This window comes from Ahaetulla prasina, chromosome 2, assembly GCF_028640845.1.
Source record: "Ahaetulla prasina isolate Xishuangbanna chromosome 2, ASM2864084v1, whole genome shotgun sequence".
Taxonomy (NCBI): domain Eukaryota; kingdom Metazoa; phylum Chordata; class Lepidosauria; order Squamata; family Colubridae; genus Ahaetulla; species Ahaetulla prasina.
The window spans coordinates 271,968,371-271,990,422 of NC_080540.1; the positions used below are offsets into that span (position 1 = coordinate 271,968,371).

At 40.3% G+C, this 22,052-nt stretch overlaps 1 protein-coding gene across 4 annotated transcripts in view; it reads left to right on the plus strand.

The window, feature by feature from the left end:
- The window catches only part of CMYA5 (cardiomyopathy associated 5), a 67,160-nt gene that overhangs the window by 24,803 nt on the left and 20,305 nt on the right, over positions 1-22,052 (plus strand). For 2 of the 4 annotated variants that reach the window (XM_058169382.1, XM_058169384.1), the window contains exons 5-9: positions 5,124-5,146; positions 10,433-10,551; positions 17,238-17,387; positions 19,451-19,597; positions 21,795-21,942. In XM_058169382.1, the coding sequence (XP_058025365.1) occupies positions 5,124-5,146; positions 10,433-10,551; positions 17,238-17,387; positions 19,451-19,597; positions 21,795-21,942 (587 nt within the window). Of the gene's footprint in view, positions 1-5,123; positions 5,147-10,432; positions 10,552-17,237; positions 17,392-19,450; positions 19,598-21,794; positions 21,943-22,052 lie in introns of those variants that run through there. The other 2 variants (XR_009153473.1, XM_058169385.1) reach the window with 2 other exon arrangements.

Sequence of the window (22,052 nt, forward strand, 5' to 3'; positions counted from 1 at the left end):
GGGGCTTCAATCCTATACATTGACTGAGGAATTAGAATAGAATAGAATAGAATAGAATTTTTTATTGGCCAAGTATGATTGGACACACAAGGAATTTGTCTTGGTGCATATGCTCTCAGTATACACAAAAGAAAAGATACGTTCATCAAGGTACAACATTTACAACACAATTGATGGTCAATATATCAATATAAATCATAAGGATTACCAGCAACAAGTTATAGTCATACAGTCATAAATGGAAAGAGATTGGTGATAGGAACAATGAGAAGATTAATAGTAATAGTAATGCAGACTTAGTGAATAGTCTGACAGTGTTGAGGAATTATTTGTTTAGCAGAGTGATGGCATTCAGAAAAAACTGTTCTTGTGTCTAGTTGTTCTGGTGTGCAGTGCTCTATAGCATCGGTTTGAGGGTAAGAGTTGAAACAATTTATGTCCAGGATGCGAGAGGTCTGTAAATATTTTCACAGCCCTCTTTTTGACTCATGCAGTATACAAGTCCTCAATGGAAGGCAGGTTGGTAGTAATTGTTTTTTTTGCAGTTCTAATTATCCTCTGAAGTCTGTGTCTGTCTTGTTGGGTTGCAGAACCAAACCAGACAGTTAGAGGTGCAGATGACAGACTCAATAATTTCTCTGTAGAACTGTATCAGCAGCTCCTTGGGCAGTTTGAACTTCCTGAGTTGGCACAGAAAGAACATTCTTTGTTGTCCTTTTTTGATGATGTTTTTGATGTTAGGTGTCCATTTTCGGTCTTGAGATATGATAGAACCTAAAAATTTGAAGGTCTCTACTGTTGATACTGTGTTGTCTAGTATTGTAAGAGGTGGAAGTATGGAAGGGTTTCTCCTAAAGTCTACCACCATTTCTACGGTTTTGAGTGTGTTCAGTTCCAGATTGTTTTTGGTTGCACCACAAGGCTAGTCGTTCGACCTCTCGTCTATATGCGGATTCGTTATTGTCTCGAATGAGACCAATCACTGTTGTGTCATCTGCGAACTTCAGTAGCTTAACAGATGGATCATTGGAGATGCAGTCATTGGTATACAGACAGAAGAGAAGTGGGGAGAGCACACAGCCTTGGGGGCCCCCTGTGCTAATTGTACAGGTATTTGATGTGATCTTGCTTAGCTTCACCTGCTGCTTCCTGTTTGTTAGGAAGCTTGTGATCCACTTACAAGTCTGTTCCGGTACCTGTAGCTGGTTTAGCTTAGTTAGAAGAATGTCTGGAATGATGGTATTGAATGCTGAACTAAAGTCTACAAAAGGACCCTTGCATAGGTCTTTGGAGACTCAAGATGTTGTAGGATGTAGTGCAGAGCCATATTAACAGCATCATCTGTTGATCTATTTGCTCGGTATGCAAATTGCAAGGGGTCTAACAGCGGATCCGTGATGGATTTCAGGTAGGAAAGCACTAGCCTTTCAAAGGTTTTCATGACTACAGATGTTAGAGCAACTGGTCTGTAGTCATTCAGTTCCTTGATGGTGGGCTTCTTGGCACTGGGATGATGGTAGAGCGTTTGAAGCAAGAAGGAACATAACACATCTCTAGTGATTTATTGAAAATATGGGTGAAGATGGGGGCCAATTGGTCAGCACAGACTTTTAAGCAAGAAGGAGTTATCTTGTCTGGGCCTGGAGCTTTTCCTGGCTTTTGTCTATGAAATAGGTCCTGCACTTCCTTTTCTGTGATCACTAGGGGTTGTGAACCCAATGAAATGGGGTCAGTTGTAGGAGGCTTGGCTGTTGTTGGTGTGTCTGAGATGGGGGTTGTGGAGATAGGTGGCTGTAGTTTCCTTTCAAACCTGCAGTAAAACTCATTCAGGTCATCTGCCAGTTGTTGATTACCTACAGCCTGAGAAGGAGGTTTGCCATAGCCGGTGATATTTTTAAGAGTTTTCCACATGTTTGCTGGTTCATTTGCTGAAAACTGATTCTTTAGCTTTTCAGAGTAGCTTCTTTTTGCTGCTCTGATCTCCCTTGTTAGTGCATTTCTGGCCTGATTGTACAGCATTTTATCACCTTTTCTGTAGGCTTCCTCTTTGGAATGTCGTAGCTGCTTAAGTTTAGGTGTAAACCAAGGTTTGTTGTTACTGTATATTCGCAAGTTCCTTGTAGGTACACATAGGTCTTCACAGAAGCTGACATATGATGTTACAGTATCTGTGAGTTCATCCAGGTCTGCAGAGGTATCTTTAAAAATATTCCAATCAGTGCAGTCAAAACATGCCTGTAGCTTTAATTTTGATTCCTCCGTCCAGGTCTTCACTGATTTAATTATTGGTTTTGTGGCTTTAAGTCTTTGCCTGTAAGCAGGTACAAGGTGAATCATGCAATGATCAGAGTGTCCTACAGCTGCACGTGGTAAAGACCGATAAGCATCTTTTAGTGTTGTGTAGCAATGGTCTAGAGTATTCTTGCCTCTGGTGGGACAATTGACATGCTGAAAGTATTTTGGTAGTTCTTTCCTTAAGTTTGCCTTGTTTAGATCTCCCAAAACAATGGCCAGTGAATCAGAGTGTTTTGCTTCAGCCTCCATGATTTGGTCAGCTAGAGTTCGTAATGCCTTGTTTACACAGGCTTGTGGTGGGACATAAACAGCAATTAGAAGAAATGAGGAAAATTCACGAGGCGAATAGTAAGGTTTGCAGTTGATAATTAGAGTCTCTAAATTATTGTCACAGAATTTGTAAATTATTTTAAAATCTTGACACCAGTTTCTGCTAATATATAGGCATAAGCCTCCTCCTTTCTTTTTACCAGATGTTTCTGGAATCCTGTCTGACTGTTCAATCTGATCCACTGAAGTAATTGGTGCTTAATTTTGAAATAATATTCATAGGATTTTTGCCGTGAGATAGCTTGTGTGGGAGCGATAACGCTTAAAATTCCCTGCAAGATACATCAGATTAAGGAAAGCTTGTAACACAGTCTCCATCTCTATAATATTCTCCTGAGTTTATTTTATGTTGTACTTGCATGCTTCCTAAAAGCACTGGTTGGACTATCCTGGCCTGAATCTCCAAATCCATTAAGGAGAGACACTTTCAAAGTGATGAGGGAGACTGGAAGTTCCTATTTTTATTTTACTTACATCAAGTTACAGGAGGTTGACAACTGGCTCTTTAGTGCTGCCAGAACAATCTGGAGCCGAACACGCTTAAAACTGTAGAGATGAGAGTGGATTTTAGGAAGAGTTCTCCTATTCTACCACCGCTTAGACAACAAAGTATCAACAGTAGAGTCCTTAAAGTTTGTAGGTTCTATAAACGTGATGGCGGAACCTATGGCACGCATGCCGGAAGTGGCACACAGAACCATCTCTCTGGGCACGTGAGCCGTCACCCGTTGCTCTTCCGGGTTCTGGTGTGCCAGCCAGCTGGTCTTCATGCACATGGGAGTGCTGGAAACTGGAAGAGAAGCCACCCTGTGTGTATGCATGCACCGAGCGGCTGCTCTTCCAGTTTCGGGCGTGCGCATGCACATCGGCCACCTGGTCTTCTGGTTCCTGGCGTGCATGTGTCTGTGAAGACCAGCTATCCAGTGCGCATGTGCATGCTGAAAACCATCAACTCAGAAAGTTCAGACTGCCATAGGAGCTGTTGATAGGAATTATTGAATCTGCCATTTGTATTTCTATAACTGTCTGGTTTGTTATAGCAACCAAGTAGGATGGGTACAGACTTCAGCGGATAGTTAGGACTGCAGAAAAAAAATAATTGCAACTAGCCTGCTTTCCATTGAGGACCTCTGTACTGCATGGGTCAGAAAGAGGACTGAGAAAGTATCTACAGACTTCTCACATCCTGGACGTAAACTGTTTCATATCCTTACCTCAGGCTCACTGCTACAGGGCATTGCATGCCAAAACAACCAGACAGAGACATTTTTTTCACTTGTGCCATTATTCTGCTGAACACCTAATTCCCACAGTACTGTCTTCTGTCTAAGTACATTTACCCATATAGTATGGCTGTATTGCTATTATGCTTCTCATCTTTTCAACTCTTTCTCTTATTGGTATCATTATTATGCTTATTATTATTCTGTTGTTTTGTATGTACACTGAGAGCTTCTGCACCGGAGACAAATTCCTTGTGTGTCTAATCACACTTGGCCAAATAAAGCTATTCTATTCTATTCTATTCTATTCTATTCTATTCTATTCTATTCTATTCTATTCTATTCTACTCATCAGGCTGAAAAAAGTCAGACAACCACCGATGACCTCAAATTATTTTTCTGTTCATTGTTGCCATTCAAGCAGAAAGCTTGTTTGCAAACAAAGAAGGAACTGCTTTCTCCAATTTGGCATTTAGTTACAACAGAAAACCAAACAAAAGCCCCCTAAGCTAAATTAAAACTAAAGTGCAGGATAAGCCAGCAGTTAAGGGATCAGTCTTGTCTAGGAGACTGAGTTTTAAACCCACCAGGTGACTTTAGGCCAGGGGTCTCCAACCTTGGCAACTTTAAGACTTGTGGACTTCAACTCCCAGAGTTCCTCAGCCAGCAAAGCTGGTTGAGAAATTCTGGGAGTTGAAGTCCACAAGTCTTAAAGTTGCCAAGGTTGGAGACCCCTGCTTTAGGCCAATCACTCTCTTTCAGCCCAGCTCACTTCACAGGATTGTGAAGTGAATGTTTGCTGTTTTGAGTTATTTATAAAAATAATAAAGTAGGATAAAAAAAAGAATCTAAAAAGAAAACACCTCCACCAGCCACCAATGTAGTCCCACATAATTGGAAGTCATCCATTTGGAAACATCTAGATCTATGCTCTTGTAATGTATATAATTAAAAGTAAAATAAAATAAAAGGCTGAAGGATGTGTGGGTGGAATCTTCTTAATATAGAATACTCTAACTTAAGCTTGCCAAGGCTCAACGGCTGCTAGTAGTGATTATTTAATTCAGGTCCCTATATGAATTACTAGGATACTGTTTCTCCTTCAGTTTTGCAAATTTGGAGGTTAAGGTTTGCTACAAATATACAAAATTTCTTTAAAAATTAGAAATCCTGCTCTGATATATGTGGAGCATGTCAGTAAACAAAATCTTGCATGTTTTATATTCAGTATGTTAAATAACATGAATCAATTAATCCCTTTCTTCTCTCTTTTAGTCATCTGAAGAAATAAATAAAAGGTATTTGAAATGTAGCTTTGATGCATTGTGGAGAGAATTAGGATGAGCATGTTTTAATACTTTAATCCTGTCAAGGTCTGTTGGAGGCATGTTGCCAGTAAATATATCTCATTTTAGAAATGTCTCGATGAAACAAAAAAAAAAAATTATGGTGTGCTTGGCAGTGATAGTCAAGAGTTGGAAATATTCAGCATGAATTTTATAACTCATCTTTTAAATACTAGTAAGTAAGGCATGATACAATTCCATTGCTTTTTCAATAGCATCTACAGAGCATTTCAAAGTGGGCATTTACTAAGGTTATATAAAATCTATTTTAAAATTCCAGTTGCATTCTGCAAAATGTCAATATTCATGAGTATTCAGGTTTTGTTGATTTAATTACTGTATTAGATGAAATGTTAATGAAAATGATCCTGAATGCTAGTTTGGTTAAATAATTAAATTTTGACCAGTGAAAACTCCAATGCCAATTAACTATGAATTTGTCTTTTTATTTCTGATTCCTGTATCAGAATAATTAGGTATTAGTAATATATTGCTTAAGGATATTTTCATAAAGATTCTCTCAACAATTAATTTTAATCGAAGGACTATTTCCAAAAAATCTGGGAACCCACGTTTTCTAGAAAATTGAAAGGTGGGATCTAAAAATGCCAAAATTGTTCCTGCTACAGTTGTGAATTCTTTGGATCTATTGCTGCTTTTTCAGTCAAGAAATCTTGCAGATTTTTGAAATTTAAAAAAAATTAAAAGAAAAAACATTAACAACTCAGATTTAGGATGGTGGGAGGGGGGGGGGAGATAGAAAATATCCCTCACCGGTAGAGATTTAAAAGAATAGTTCCATGGATTTTGTTGGAAAGGAATCTGGATGTTCTGCTCACAGTAGATTTCATAGTTCAAAAAAACTCTATTAGTATTCATCTTTCTCCTATAAAAGGTTTCTGGAAAAAAGAGGTATCATACTGAATATTGCATGCAACCATCAGGCAATGTGTTGTTAAAAAGGAGTTTTAAAATAGTGAAATTTGCATTTGAAAAGAGAGCATCAAAAAGATTTAAAAGGCAAAGAACACTTAACACTGAGCATGTAAGGTCTGGGCCAACTTACATTAAGAATGACATAAATCAGGAATATAGTCTCCTTATGTTAGAAGATATTACATTATGAAATTGCTTGTAATTTAAAAAAAAACATATGGATAAATACAGAAATACTTTTCTATTAATACAGATACTAAAGGGGGTAGAGTTTGTAGTAATCTGCCCATATTTAACAGACAGCAAGTATCCTTTTGCATTTCAAAGATTTTATTATACATTCCTCAGCATTGTTTCCCATTTTGTTCTAAGCCAGGGGTGTCAAACTCTATTTCATTGAGGGCTGCATCAAGGTTGTGTTTGACCTCAGGGGAGCTGGGGTGGGCATGGCCAGGGTGGGTGTGGCCAGCTCAACATCACTCATGTCGGGGATGCCTGTGGCGGCCCAAACACTCTGCCAGCGAAAATAGGCTTCTGAGCTCCATTTTTGCCTGCGATAGCTTCCTGCAATCCTCTACCAGCAAAAACGGCACTCGGGAGGTCTGCCCGCGGCCCTTACAAACTCAGTTTTCAGCTGTGAAAGCCTCCTGCTAGCAAAAATGGAGCTCAGGAGGGCTGCACGTGGCCTTCCCAAGCTCTGTTTTTGCTGGTAGAGGCACTGTGGGCCAATCCTTTGCTGTTTCTAGGGGCCCTGTGGGTCAGATCTCTCATAGAATGGGGCTTCCTGAGACTGACTGAAACATCTGATTTCTGGAGACAAATGCAAAGACACTAAAAAAAAAAGGGGGAAGTGTTAGTGAACCCTGAGGTCTGGATCCAGCCCCTGGGCTTTGAGTTTGACACTGTATGGTCTGGAGCAGGGGTCTCCAACCTTGGTCCCTTTAAGACTTGTGGACTTCAACTCCCAGAGTCCCTCAACCAGCTTTGCTGGTTGAGGGACTCTGGGAGTTGAAGTCCACAAGTCTTAAAGGGACCAAGGTTGGAGACCCCTGGTCTGGAGGGTTTTTTCTTTTTCTTTATTTTTTTATATAATGTAGCAACGTAAGAATTGTGATGTGTAAATTTTCCTTTACACCTTAATATTAATTGTGATCCGTACTGCTACAGTTGGTTTGACAAGTTATGGTTGAAACAAATTGTATCATGGAGGAGCATGTGTGAATGCAGCCAATAGAGTAACAGCTACAAAGGAGAGGCCTTGTATGAGGTTCTGAGTATGAAAAGGTACACCCAGCCAATGGAATGCAGGTCACGTGGGATCATAGAGAATTTTATCTGCTCACAAATAGTGAGTTCAGAGATATCTTTCCTTGATACAAGAAAGACTCCTTAGTGTATTGTGCCTGATTTTATTTTGAAATATGCCCATTTGCCCAGGAAAAAAAATAGAGGTACCAGAGAGCATTTTGGGAGACCAGGATTCATAATGGGATCAATTGGCCTTTTAGGAAACTGATGCTTGTAACTGACCTCATTCCTCATGGCAGCCACTATATGAGAATATGCATAGTGCTATATGCTCTCAAAATTTCAGATGTGGTTATCGGCCTAAAATGATTTGGGCATGTCTGCAATAAGCTATACAATCTACCTTCAGTTATGAATTCCTTATTGATGAAGGTACCCAAATTAAGTCCTAGTTCAGAACATCTTCAAGACCCAGTAGAAGTTAAATCAGTGTTTCTCAACATTGGAAACTTTTAAGATGTGTGGAATTCACCTCCCAGACTTCCCCAGCATGCTAGCTTAAGAGTACCATGTGTGCAGCACTGGGTTTGTCTCACAACTTATTGTCTGAAATAAAGGCCAAGCTGGCACTTACATTCAAATCCATTTACAATAATGTCACCTGACCTTGCAATTAATAGGGTAACAACTGTCTCAACCTTACTGTAACCAGAATAAAGGCATGATGGCAGAGATATATCTTTGGCCCCTGTGTGTATGTGTACTATGTTTGTGTAAAAACTTAACTGCAACTTTCCTCTTCAGCCTTTATTTGTCTACATAAAATGCAAATTCTTTAGTGTTTACGGTTGACCTATTTCAAGAGTAATTCTTTGCTTTTAAATGATGACACACCACTATTTTGCATAAACAGGCTCTCTGATACTTGTCTTAGAGTTTAAAATGTTTTCCTTTTTTCTCTCTGTAAATAAGCGTTATTAACTTCCAATTCTGTTTGCTTTTGTTTCTACCTCCTTTTCTGATATGAGCTCCATACTGTTAGCTCTTTTATATGGCAGCTATGGCATCAGTTAAATTTCCTCCTTGCTCAACCTATTTTCTGTTATATTTACAAATATTTCAAAGGACAGTTTTTATTCTTTCAGTTTCTATACTTTTCATTATGACCTTAACTTCTTTGTGCTTCAGAATTGGACAGTTAGGTCTGATCACTAGTCCCTCCCTGTCAAAGAAGGTTTAGGGAACAGCTGCTCTACATTTCTGCCATTCACCTGTGCTTTTACTGCCTGTAGTTGGGGTGGGTGAGTGGCCTTAAATGCTGTGGAAAGAGGAGAAGGTTGTAGGTAAAAAGTACAGCAATGAGGAGGTAAATTTACATGTCCTGGTTTGATACCTGAAAATGTCTAAGGCATTTCCCAGATGTTCTTGGATTTCAGCTCCCAGAATTCCCCAGATAATATAATTATATTTGCATAACAAACTTAATTACTGAAGTAGTCAAATTGGATGGATTAAAACCAACCATCCACAATTTAGAGTAGTGCATTACAGGAACACAGCAACATTGATAGGAATGAAGGAGAGAAATGATTCCTTAAGGTATTCTAAATTTAATCTGACTTATTCTTTTCAAAAGCCTACTCAGAATTGTTTTTGCTGTTGATTGAAATATACTGTGTAAAGCCAAATAATTATTTCTTAGACAAACCAGCAACTTCTGACAAATTATGGTTAGTGGTCTCTGTTGTGCAATGGCTCAGTGCAGTGGTGAAATCTTCCGAGCTTTGCCACCGGTCCGCTGTGTGCACATGCGTGGTGTGCCAAACGCCTGCTGTGCACACACATGAGCAGTGCATGCAAAACACATGCTGCATGCGTACATGCACAGTGTGCGCCAAACACACACTGTGCATGTGTGCATGTAGTGCGCATCAAACGCGCACTTCGCATGGAAAAAAGAGGCTTAAAAAGGTAAGTAGAACAGTGAGGAGGGAGAACAGCTGTGCCACGGGATTTATATTTGCTAGAAAGCAGGAAATCCGGTTTGGATGAACCGGTAGCATTTTTTTTACTATTGGTTCATCCGAACTGGTAGCTTTTATTACTACTAGTTTGCCTGACTGGTAGCATTTCACCTTGGCTCAGTGGCTAAAGACTAAGTGGCTAAAGCTTATCAGTTAGAAAGCTGGCAGTCTGGATTCGAGAACCAAGCATCACATGGCGGGGTGAGCTCCCATTAGTTGCCCCAGAACTTGCCAACCTAGCAATTCAAAGCATGCAAATTCAAGTAGATAAATAGGTACCACTTCGGTGGGAAGTAACAGCATTCCATGAACTTCAGCATATAATCATGCTGGCCGCATGACCACCGAAGTGTCCACATTAGCCTCCTCAACTAAGAAATGGATGTGAGACCATCCCCTAGAATCAGGCTCAGCCTTTACGTAAACCAAGATCTCAAATGTTATTGTGAATAACAATGAATATTTAAGCAAGTAAGTAAGAATTTGGTACATGCATTATCCTAAATCATAATATGGTATGTTTTTGGTTTTTTTTTGCTTGGTATGATATGTGAACAAAGCCATTATTTATTGGTTTAAAAAATGGTTTAAAAATCCTATCAAACACTGCATGCTGGCTTAGAAATTCTGGAAATTGAAGTCCATACATCTTAAAGCTGCTAAGATTGAGACACACTGTTTTAAAGGGGAAATATATCTCTTTAAAAAAACTAAACCATGATTAGTACAGATCTAATTTGATATTGCATGTGACATGCATTAATTCTCAAGGCTTCTTTGAGATCATCTCTCCTTTGTTGCTGGGCTGGAGATTTCTTTCCTGCTCTGCCACGTGCTATTCTTAAGAGTGCCAACATCATGCAATAAATGGAGTGATATTTACTAGTGAACTGCTATAAATGGCTAATTAAGCAGTGTTTGGACTGATGACTCACCACTTGTACTGGCCTGATCTAGGAAATTGTAGGTCTTGTTAGCTGGAAATTCTTAGAATGCTTCTAAAGAGGTGTATATATTTTCATTTGTATAGGCTACTTTCTGCTGTGGAAAATATTGTGACTTTGGAAAAGATTCCTGCTGCTTTCTCACAGTTTGAACCATGTGCGGGTGGCTTTACAAATAGCGACAGGACTTTACAACTCATGCCTGGTAAGAAGCCCTTCAAACCATTCCATGCGAATGTGTTGAGAATATATCAATGCCTTAAAAACGAACGTGTTGGGAAAGGAAATTTGGAGTTGCAAGCTTGTGCATGTAATTAGTAATCAGCTGAGTTTGAAGCAAAGGCTGATTGTGCCTAAGTATTTAGATTATGGTGGGGAAGAAAGCTGGAGAAAGAATAGCATGCTCTTTATTCATATTAACAAGGGAAGCTGGATCACTCATTATATAATGGACTCCATGTGAATAAAGACGCATTAGATGAAAAGACCAAATTCACTTCTGTTTTTTTAAGTGCTTCCAAATTGATATGCAAAAGAACATGAGGAGGAAGGCCTTTTCAAGGTGGGAGAAGGCTGCTGCCAGGAAGGAATGGGCTAAACCTTCCCCTTCTGATGCTATTGCCCTTTTTTCAATCGAACCATTTCTATTCCATTTGATATTTCATTTAAAAAAACTTATTTTTTACTACCAGATACTTCAAAAAGAAAAAAAATCTAAATTGACATGCAAGAGATATTTTCAAAAAGTTGAAAACATAATTGTAAATAAGTTTACAGTCCAGGATTAGGCAATCAGTGGCCCTTCAGATGTTATTAAACTTCCATTGTCTCTTATCATTGACAATCCACAGAAGGGTAAAAATATCGAGATGGCAACTATTGCTGAACTATCATATCCCCACTAGTGGTGAAATCTAAAAATTTTCACCACTGGTTCTGTGGGCGTGGCTTGGTGGGTGTGGCCTGGCGGTCATGTGACTAGGTGGGCATGGCCAACATGACATAATTTACGTCTGTCTGTCTTCCTTCCTTCCTTCCTTCCTTCCTTCCTTCCTCTCTCTCTCTCTCTCTCTCTTTCTTTCTTCTCTCTCTCTCTCACACATACACACACTTCCATACCTCTGCGCACTTCTTTTCCTTCCTCCCCCCCATGACCTCCCCACGCCCGTGCAGCATCTGGTTCTTCAGTAAGTCAGCTGCGGGAATCACCAACTCATTGGCGGGCACTGGGAGCCCAGGGGGGAAAAGCTGCACTTACGAGAAGGAGGACGGTCCTCTCTTCTTTATGGAGCTCGACTTTGTCAGACTCTTCTCTTCTCTGCCCATTCTTAACGCTGCTGACGTCGATGCTGCTGGGAGACCGGCTGGACGCGGCCAAATGAGGCTTGCTGTCCTGCCACAATTAATAGAAAGTGCCTAGGATCCAGACTATGGCTACCTGGGAGCTCCGAGTTGGCTGAAAAAAGCTTCAGTTCCTGGGGAGATGAGAAAAGAGAGCTGACTTGGAGCTCCCAGGCACCCCGGAGGTCCTGCAATGAGGTGGATCCGGACTAATGCCATTGCGATCCTGACCATAGCCTGGATCCTAGTCACTTTCTATTAAGTGTGGCTTCCCCCCCTCCCGGGCTCCCAGTGCCTGCCAATGAGTTGGTGATTCCTGCAGCTGCCTTACTGCAGAACCAGATGCTGTGCTGGCGTGGGGAGGTCGTGGGGGGAGGAAATGAAGTGCGCGGAGGTGTGGAAGCATTGGCCGAGTTTGCAGGGAGATTGGCCAAGTGGATGCTGCTGGCGAGGAGGAGGAGATGGAGCGGCAAAGCGGTGAGGGTGGGGGGGGCAGCTTACTCCCTTCCCCGAAACCCTGCCATGCTTGCCTGCCTTCCACGCTGCCTTCCCAGAGGTCCCCCAGGCCTCTTGCCTTCCCTTTCACCTCGGGTTTCGCTGCCTGCATCCAGCCCATGATGGGGAACACTTTTTTCCTTCTCCCGCAGCAGCCGCTGCTCAGACCAGGTGTGTGTGTATGTGTGTGTGTGTGTGTGTGAGAGAGAGAGAGAGAGAGAGAGAGAAGAAAGAAAGAAAGAAAGAAAGAAAGAAAGAAAGAAAGAAAGAAAGAAAGAAAGAAGTGAATGACATCATGTTGGCCACACCCACCCAGTCACACGCCTACCAAGCTATGCCCACAGAACCGGTGGCAAAAAAATTTAGATTTCATTCCTGATCAAAACTTCATTTTTATCTTTCTCAAACAAGAAATTCAAAAGTGGTCTCCATATAGAAACGAAGTTAGATAAACTTTTATCTTTCATCAGAGTAATCATTTTGCCATCTCTTGCCAGTTCCATTAGTTTCACAATCCACTTTCTCTTTGTGAGAATTTGTGTATCTTTCCACATCTGTGTACATCAAAGTCTCTCCAGCATTATCATATATAAAATGTTTTTTTTTCAATCTGCTTATCCATAATGCTTAAAAGAAAATCTTCTGGCTTCAATCCATTAGCTCATTTCAGTCTTGGTTAATGTGATACCTCCATATAGGAGGCTAGAAGCAATTGTCCTCACTTTTAAAAACAAAAAGAAATCACTCCTGCATATAGTAAGAGCTATGGGACAATGCAGGTAAGAAAAGAAATCAAGCAATTTTCACTTAAATATTAAATGGAATATTGTACAACCGAAGTTCCATCTATAGAGCTGCCTGCGTATAGATTTTCACTCTTGGGTTCTTGCTTGAATCTAAACGTCATCAGTGCTCCACAGACTTGAGGGGAAGATAAAAATAAATTGCAATCCCAACATAGGCTGTTTTGGATCAATTGTGTTGTGTAACTTGGTCAACAGTAAAGAGGGTAGCATTTGTTTTAATCTCCCCAAAACCCCCCACCCCAGTGGTGGGTTGCCCCCGGTTTGGACCGGTTCTATAGAACCAGTAGTAAAACCGGCGGAAGACTACGCCCACTGACCCAAACATCATCAAAACTCTTCTGCGCATGCGCTGAAGAGCGCGCATGAGCGGAGTGAGTGTGTGTGCATGGGCATGATGCGAACCGATAGTAAAGGTAAGTAGAACCCACCCCTGCCCCACCCCCATTTCTTCTGCATTACATGACTCTTTTTGGTATGTGAACATTCATCCATTGAAAAGTTTTTACTTTTCCCAAGCTGACCCAATCAGTCCACCAAAAATCAAAATCAACAACCCCCCACCCCCAAAATTAGCAATAGAGAGCAGTTAAAAAAATCAAGACTCTCCATTGTGGAAGTCATGTGGCAGAGGCCTTATTATTATACATATTTCTTTTGCTTTGCCAATAGGTAGATCTTTTTTTTGTTTAAAAAAGGTTCTTCATATCAAACAACAATGGAATTGGCAACTAAAAGCAACAGATCTGTGACTTGTAATTTAAGGATTTTTAAAGTGTAGCCGCAGAAGGGCTGAAGGAGAAGGGACTCTCATTGGGTTTAATAATACTAGGTGGGAAATACTGTCTTTTAATTTTATTTGTTTATCAAACCTATACAGAGCTCATCTCATTGCATAAGTAACTCTGAATGGCTTACAAGTAAAAAGACCATAAAAATCCTTACAAACAATGTACAAAGTTTAAAAAGTGCAGAGAGCATCCTCAAGGAACCAACCCCTACAGGACTGCCCAGCCACTTTTGGATAGTCTTAAACACTCTTTAGTCTTAAACACATCATGAGAAAGGCGGGGCTAGATGAATCAAAAATTGGAATTAAGATTGCCGAAAGAAATATCAACAACCTCAGATATGCAGATGATACCACTCTAATGGCAGAAAGCGAAGAGGAACTAAAGAGTCTCTTGATGCGGGTGAAGGAGGAGAGTGCAAAAGTTGGCTTGAAACTCAACATTAAGAAAACTAAAATCATGGCATCTGTCCCTTTCAATTCCTGGCAGATAGATGGTGAAGAAATGGAGGTAGTGACAGATTTTATTTTCCTGGGCTCCAAGATCACCACAGATGGGGACTGCAGCCAAGAAATTAAAAGACGCTTGCTCCTGGGGAGGAAAGCTATGGCAAATCTAGACAGCGTACTAAAAAGCAGAGACATCACCCTGCCAACAAAAGTGCATATAGTCAAAGCTATGGTTTTCCCAGTTGCAATGTATGACTGTGAAGGTTGGACCATAAGAAAGGCTGAGCGCCAAAGAATTGAGGCCTTTGAACTCTGGTGCTGGAGAAGACTCCTGCGAGTCCCTTGGACTGCAAGGCGAACAAACTTGTCAGTTCTAGAGGAGATCAACCCTGACTGTTCTTTAGAAGGTCAGATCCTGAAGATGAAACTGAAATACTTTCGCCACCTAATGAGAAAGAAGGACTCACTGGAGAAGAGCCTAATGCTGGGAAAGATTGAGGGCAAAAGAAGAAAGGGACGACAGAGAACGAGATGGCTGGATGGAGTCACTGAAGCAGTAGGCATGAGTTTAAATGGACTCCAGAGGATGGTAGAGGACAGGAAGGCCTGGAGGAATGTTGTCCATGGGGTCGCAATGGGTTGGACACGACTTCGCAACTAACAACAACAAAACACTCTTTTGGAAGGCCAGAAAAGTGAGGGCCAGCCTCACCTCTGGGCAAGATGTTTTATGGCAGGGGTGTCAAACTCGTGATGACATATTATCATTACGTGACATCTTTCAACTTTCCCCCCCTTTGCTAAAATAGGGGTGGGCGTAAATTTGACACCCCTGTTCCACAGGGAGGGAGCAACAGTACTTTTATATCTCCTGCCTCCCCAAATTATTTGCCTAATAAACCTGGAAGGGTTTTCATTGGAGAAAAGGCATTAGAACCAGTCCTTTTTTTCCAGTCCTGGGACCTTGACTGGTTTACACTACTTCCTACCTGTAACTGCTGTTGAACAGGAAAACAGTAGGCAATCTAATCAGGAATGCTTTGTATGTCAGGGGTATCCAACCTTGGTCCCTTTAAGACTTGTGGACTTCAACTTCCAGAGTTCCTCAGCCAGCTTTGCTGGCTGAGGGACTCTGGGAGTTGAAGTCCACAAGTCTTAAAGGAACCAAGGTTGGAGACCCCTGTTCTATGTGGTACCTAATTGTGTTCCCATTCTCTTGCTTTTGAAGTAGCTGCTGCATTTCCAGGAAATAAATAAATAACCTAGTTTGTATTCAGTAATGGGAAGGAAGCATATTATGAATGTCAGGGAATGTCTTTGTTTTAATCACAGGGAATCTGCTAGTGTCAGCAGATTTTTTTCTGCCAAAAAAATCCCTCATGATTCTGTCAGAAATTAACATAAAAAAGTGGGTGAGTAGGGAAAACCTTCTTCCATCCAGGACAAATCTACCAAGAGAGGGAAAAGATGTGGTATGAAGAAGTTTAATGTTGAGGCGTGACTGTCAGTGACTACTTCAGCTTCAGCCACATACACGAGCATATAATAGATATAAACTCAAGGTAAATCGCTCCAAACTTGATGCAGAAAATATGACTATAAGCAACAGAGTTGTCAATGCCTGGAATGCACTACCTGACTCTGTAGTTTCTTCCCCAAACCCCCAAAGCTTAACATGTCTACTCTTGACCTCACCCCATTTCTAAAAGGTCTGTAAGGGGCGTGCATAAGTGCACCTGCGTGCCTACCATCCCTGTCCTAATATTCCTTTTTACTTATTCTTTTCATGTATCCAAATTATGTTTATACTTTTACCTGTTATCTTATATATGATTGACAAAAATAAATAAATAAAATAAATTAAAATAAAAATTTTAAACTATTCGTTGAAAGTTTCCATTTCTTACACATTTAGCTTCTTTCAGAATGCTAGCAAGTTATATGTTAAATGATTTTGTCATTTCTCCATTAATAGCTATTTCTCTATTCGTTTCCAAGACAAATTATGCATCAATGTTTGAATATAGTAGCATTTTTCTATCCAAGTGTTCCTAGTGTAATCACTAAGCTAAATTCCCATGTCTTTAGGGAGTGCCTTGGCAGGCAGGCAGTTTTATCAACTGTAAACCTTATTGTATATTTGTAGCCTAAATATTTTCTGAAGGCCAAACTAGAAATCACCATACACATCCTTTTGTTCTTTTCCCTGAAGGCATTTTTACTATGTGACTGTACTGTACAGCTTGAGCTTTAGTGTAAAATTGAGTCCTTTAATTTTATTTATTGTGGCCCAGCCTCACTACTAGGCAGAGGGTGCCTAGATCTCAGGCTACAGAAGCTAGTAAAGGCACGCTTTTACCCTCTTTCAATCCCCAGCTAGACCAGATCTCCTAAACTAGGGTGTTGTTTCAGGTAGAGTAGTACATTGGTACTCAACTGCTTTGAAACTCATCCAATTTGGTGCTGAACACATTTTGATGTGAAAATTTAATTAATGATGAGTACCAAGGTACTACTGGATCATAAAGAGCAATAGTTCAATGGAGAAATACATTTCAACCATTTATCCATCTGATTTCAAAATATGGGATGAAAAACATGATGCTCTCTGTGTTTCAATCGGTCAAAAGTCTTAAGCCAATCCTATGTTCCTATACAGAAGTAAAAAGGAATAATAATGAATTTAAGGAACAGCTCCAAAAATCTTGTTGGTGCATTCTCTGCTCAATAATGAAAAAAGTTGGAAAGTGAAAGAAATGTGTTCAGTTTGTGAATTTACTTAATTTGCATTGCTCAAAGTTCTATTTGAGTTGGGAAGCAGAATTTGAGATTCAAGTCTCCCTTGATTACAGAGCTAAGAATGTACCAAATGTATGTGAAATATCATGCAGATTTTTTTAAAAACCAAGAACATGAAAATAGGTCAGAATAAATGTAAGATTATAAAAACAGAATAAAATTATACTTGACCAAACCATACGTCCTTATAACTGATGACATTTTTTTCCCTAGTCCCACATACTCCAAAATTACAGCCTCAGGATCCAAACTCAGCTACCAGCACATCGATTGCTGTCTATTGGACTGTAAATGAAGACGATCTCGCTGATTTCTTCCAGGTTTATTGCATGGAAGAATCCCCAGGAAGCAAAGAGCAAAGTGGTGTGTGAGTGTTTCTGAATGGGGATGAGAGAGGGAAAGAGAATTTACAGAAGCAAAATAATAATATAATCAAACCACCTTGAATATTTTTAGACATTGTGAGAAGAATTTGTGTTTTTTGCATCAGGGACTCAGCTTGTTCGTAATTTCACACTAGGAAAAGTTAAGACTGTTGTTAAGCAGGATTTCTACTACTACTAGATTTAAGGAGGGTTTTTTTTTTCCACGTAGCCTGCTTTTGATAAGTTCAGCTATTCTATGTTGCTATCAATGACCGCAGGTAGTCCTGAACTTACAACTGTTCATTTGGTGACCATTTGAAGTTACAACAGCACTGAAAAAAATGCCTTATGACCATTTTTCACACTTATGACAGTTGCAGCATCCCCAAGGCTACATGATCAAAATTCAGAAGTTTGAAAACTGGTTCATATTTATGACAGTTGTAGTGTCCCAGGGTCACGTGATCCTCTTTTGTAAACTTCTGACAAGCAAAGTTAATGGGCAAGTCAATTAAACTTGACAGCCATGCTACTAACTTAACAACTTCAGCGATTCACTTAACAACTGCAGCAAGAATGGTCATAAATTGGGGCAAAGTTCACTTAACACGTTTCACTTGACAAGAGAAATTTTGGGCTGAACTGTGGTCATAAGTTGAGGACTACCTATATTTGTTTGTAGAAATTGCATTTTCTTGCTATTATGAATACCGACTACAAAGAAAATACAATAAAAATAAATAAATTTAGCAAATATATGATGGTTCAGAAAGAGATCATGTCAGAGTCATGGGATTGCTTGGTTCTCCTTCCTACTACCCTGTTTCCCGAAAATTAAGACCTCACTGGAGAATAAGCCCAATCAGGCTTTTGAGTGCATGCACTAAAATAAGCCCTCCCCAAAAATAAACCGTCCCCGAAAATAAGCCCTCTGTTCTGTTTCCCTTCCCCCAATACTCCCAGCAAAGAGTCAGTCAGAGGCCTCTTTTCTGATTTATTTACATATATATAAATGTCCTGGCTACGTCTACCCACGGGCCTGCCAAGTTTCTGGAGATAACAAGGAAATTACAGATAAGGCCAGAATTACTCACGAATATATTCTTCCCTCCGTTGATACAGATTGCCCGCACAAATTCATTACTTTGTCCAAGACAAAAAACCAGGAAGTCCTGCCTCCTATTTATAGTCTCTGCAGATGTCACTGCATGATAATTATAACTTGGCTTTGTCCCAACTCTTCCGCTGCTGCGCACGCCAATCACGTCTTCGTAATCTTGCATCACTCCAAAACTGTTCTTGGGGCGTTGCCAAATCAGAAGGAGGCTCCATGGAATCAGGCTTTGCCGGCCCCTCCTCCTCCCTTTGAGTGGGTGCCAGGGAGGGAAAGGGCTCACGAGAAGCAGGGCTGGCCAGGTCTTCTCCCTCACTTTCTGAATCATCCGAGTCCAGGAGTCCGGGTCCAGGAACTTGGGTCACAACACCCTCCTTGAAAATATTTAAATGCATGCACAGCTGGTCCCTGCCATTTCCTCTGCTTAGGGTTAGGGAGACAGAGGTGGAAATCAGGTAAGACAGCAAGAGGAGCCCCATCTTGCTCCGTGTGCCCCAAAATAATAAGACCTCCCCACAAAATAAAGCCAAGCACTTATTTCGGGTTTCAAAAAAATATAAGACAGGGTCTTATTTTTGGGAAAACACGGTAGTCTTTATGGCTGGTGGGATCCTGACCTTGGAAAAAACCCAAAGAGGAGTTCAGTTCTCACATTGATCTCAATCCAGTGGAGAATTTAAATCAATCCAAACATAGGTGTGTTTAAATTCTTTTGTGTTTGTGTGTGTATTGTTTCTGATAGAAGAGGAATATTAAAAAAATATATCAAGGAAGGAGAGACACTTTGTAATGTGACCCATGTTCATTTCTTCCCTTTCCCATTCCATTATGTAGAATTTTTCCAAACAACCTCTTGTTTGGTCAAATATTTCACTTGCTGTTGCATGAAGCAAAAGGGGATTTTCCATGGCTTCTTGCATGTGTACATTTGCTTTTATTTGCTGTAGGCTTCATTGAAGAATATCGTGTCATTGTGAAAGAGAGTAACTGCATTTTGGAGGATCTGGAACCTGGTCACTGTTACAGCGTATGGGTCATGGCCATAAATTATGCAGGATGTAGTTTTTCCAGTGACAAATCCATATTTAGAACTGGTAAGATGTTTGGTCTTCTAAGTATTTTTTCTCTCTCTCAATATTTACAGCTGTGCCCTAAGGAAGTACAGAGGACAGATCATAAAATGGCTAAAATAAGAGATTTTGGGAAGGAGGTAGATATATGTAAGGTTTGTACACGGGAAAAGACCTGAATTATAAGGTTCCTGTGTACCTTACACGGGAAAAGACCCGAATATGCCAAGACCTACATACCTATACCCGTGAAAATCTATGAAAACATATATATATATATATATATGTAGGTCTTTGGTTATTCGGGTTTTCTCCTGCGTAAAATTGGAAGTGTCTTGGCGACGTTTTGACGAAGTCTCATTTGTCATCTTCAGGCTTCAGCTTCGTGCTTCTGGGAGCAATTATATATATGTATGTATGTATGTATGTATGTATGTATGTATGTATGTATGTATGTAGGTCTTTGGTTATTCGGGTTCTAGGAGCACGAAGCTGTAAACACCAGCCTGAAGATGACTAATAAGACTTCGTCGAAACATCACCAAGACACTTCCAATTTTATGTGGGAGAAAACCCGAATAACCAAAGACCTACATACAAACACCCGCGAAAACCTCAGAAAACAAATATATATATGTATGTATGTATGTATGTATTATGTATGTATATATTTTCTGTATTTACACCTGCATGGGTGTTATATAGATAAGACTGTCTTAGTCTTAAGTTTTACTCATGTGGTATTATCTCATCTGTTAGAGTTTATAGCATGAAAGTCTCCTTTGATTATTTCCTTACATACATACAACTTACATAGAATTGGGAACATACCAAGCCTTAAATGTGGTAATTAGGATTAGAGGAAGTGTTAAAATGTTACAGGTTACAGCTTATGCATTTTAATTGGTAATTGGTATTATTTTCGTTTTTTATTGTGTAAAATAATTGCAATATTTATATTAAGAACAACAAATAAAAATAAAGAGAAGCAGAAAGAATAAAAATATATAAAATTACCTTCATCAAAGGCATTGGGCTGCTGAAAAGGTTTGAAAGCTGGTAACTTCACTTTAATATACTACTACTATTTGATCATCATTCCTTAGAACTAGTGGTGGGTTTCAAAAATTTTTTACTACCGGTTCTGTGGGTGTGGCTTGGTGGGCGTGGAAAGGCTTGATGGGTGTGACTTGGTGGGCATGGCAGGGGAAGGATACTGTAAAATCTCCATTCCCATCCCACTCCAGGGGAAGGTTACTGCCAAATCCCCATTTCCTCCCAATCAGCTGGGACTTGGGAGGCAGAGAATAGATGGGGGTGGGGCCAGTCAAAATTTTTACTACCGGTTCTCCGAAGTACTCAAAATTTCTGCTACCAGTTCTCCATAACTGGTCAGAACCTGCTGAAACCCACCTCTGCTTAGAACAGTCATTAACGTAGCAAACATAGCAAGGAGAGGAGAGAAATATCATAGAGGTAGTCATCACTTACCAATGGTAATTTGATCAGAATTCCATCACTAAGCAATGCCGTTGTAAAATGTGATATCATGTGACTACACCACTAAGCAACAGCTGTATTTCTGTCATTAAGCACACCACCACATGGTTGCCATTGTCTTTGTCAGAAGCCAGCAGTGAAGGTCACAAGTGTCAATCAGTGACTTTGGGATACTGCAACCATTTTAAACAATAGGATGAGTCCTAAGCACCATTTATTTAGCACCATCAGTGGTGGAATTCAATTTTTTTTTACTACCGGTTCTGTGGGCGTGGCTTTGTGGGCGTGTCAGGGGAAGGATACTGCAAAATCTTCATTCCCACCCCACTCCAGGGGAAGGATACTGCAAAATCTCCATTTCCTCCCCACTCCTGGGGGAAGGATGTTGCAAAATCTCCATTCCCACCTTACTCTGGAGCCAGCCAGAGGTGGCATTTGCCAGTTCTCCGAACTACTCAAAATTTCCACTACTGGTTCTCCAGAACCTGTCAGAACCTACTGAATAGCACCCCTGATCATCATGTTAAATTCTAATGGCCAATGAACAGGTGATAATTAAGAGATGACTACCTGTATGAAAATAAAAAGCAAACAATCAAGTGCTGATGGCAAAGTTTTAATAGGTTAGGAGAAAAATGTCTGAATTTTTGACTTCCGGTGTATACAAACCAGCAATTGTAGCCTTTTTTGTGATTCAGCAAATATCCCCCTATATTCATAGCTCCTCCAACTCCTGAAATAAAATCAGAAGACTGCACCATCTGCTGGGACACCGCCACTGTTCGATGGAGCACCAGCAACCTGAAAGCAACAGATTCCTTCACACTTGAGTACTGCAGACAGTATTCCCCTGAAGGAGAAGGCCTCAGGTCAGTCTCTTGTGCTTTGAAGAACAGATAAAATGCAGTGGGGGGCTAGAGAGCTTTTCCCAGTTTGTGCTTAGGTCAAAGCAAGAGCGTTTTCTTTTCTGGATTTTCCT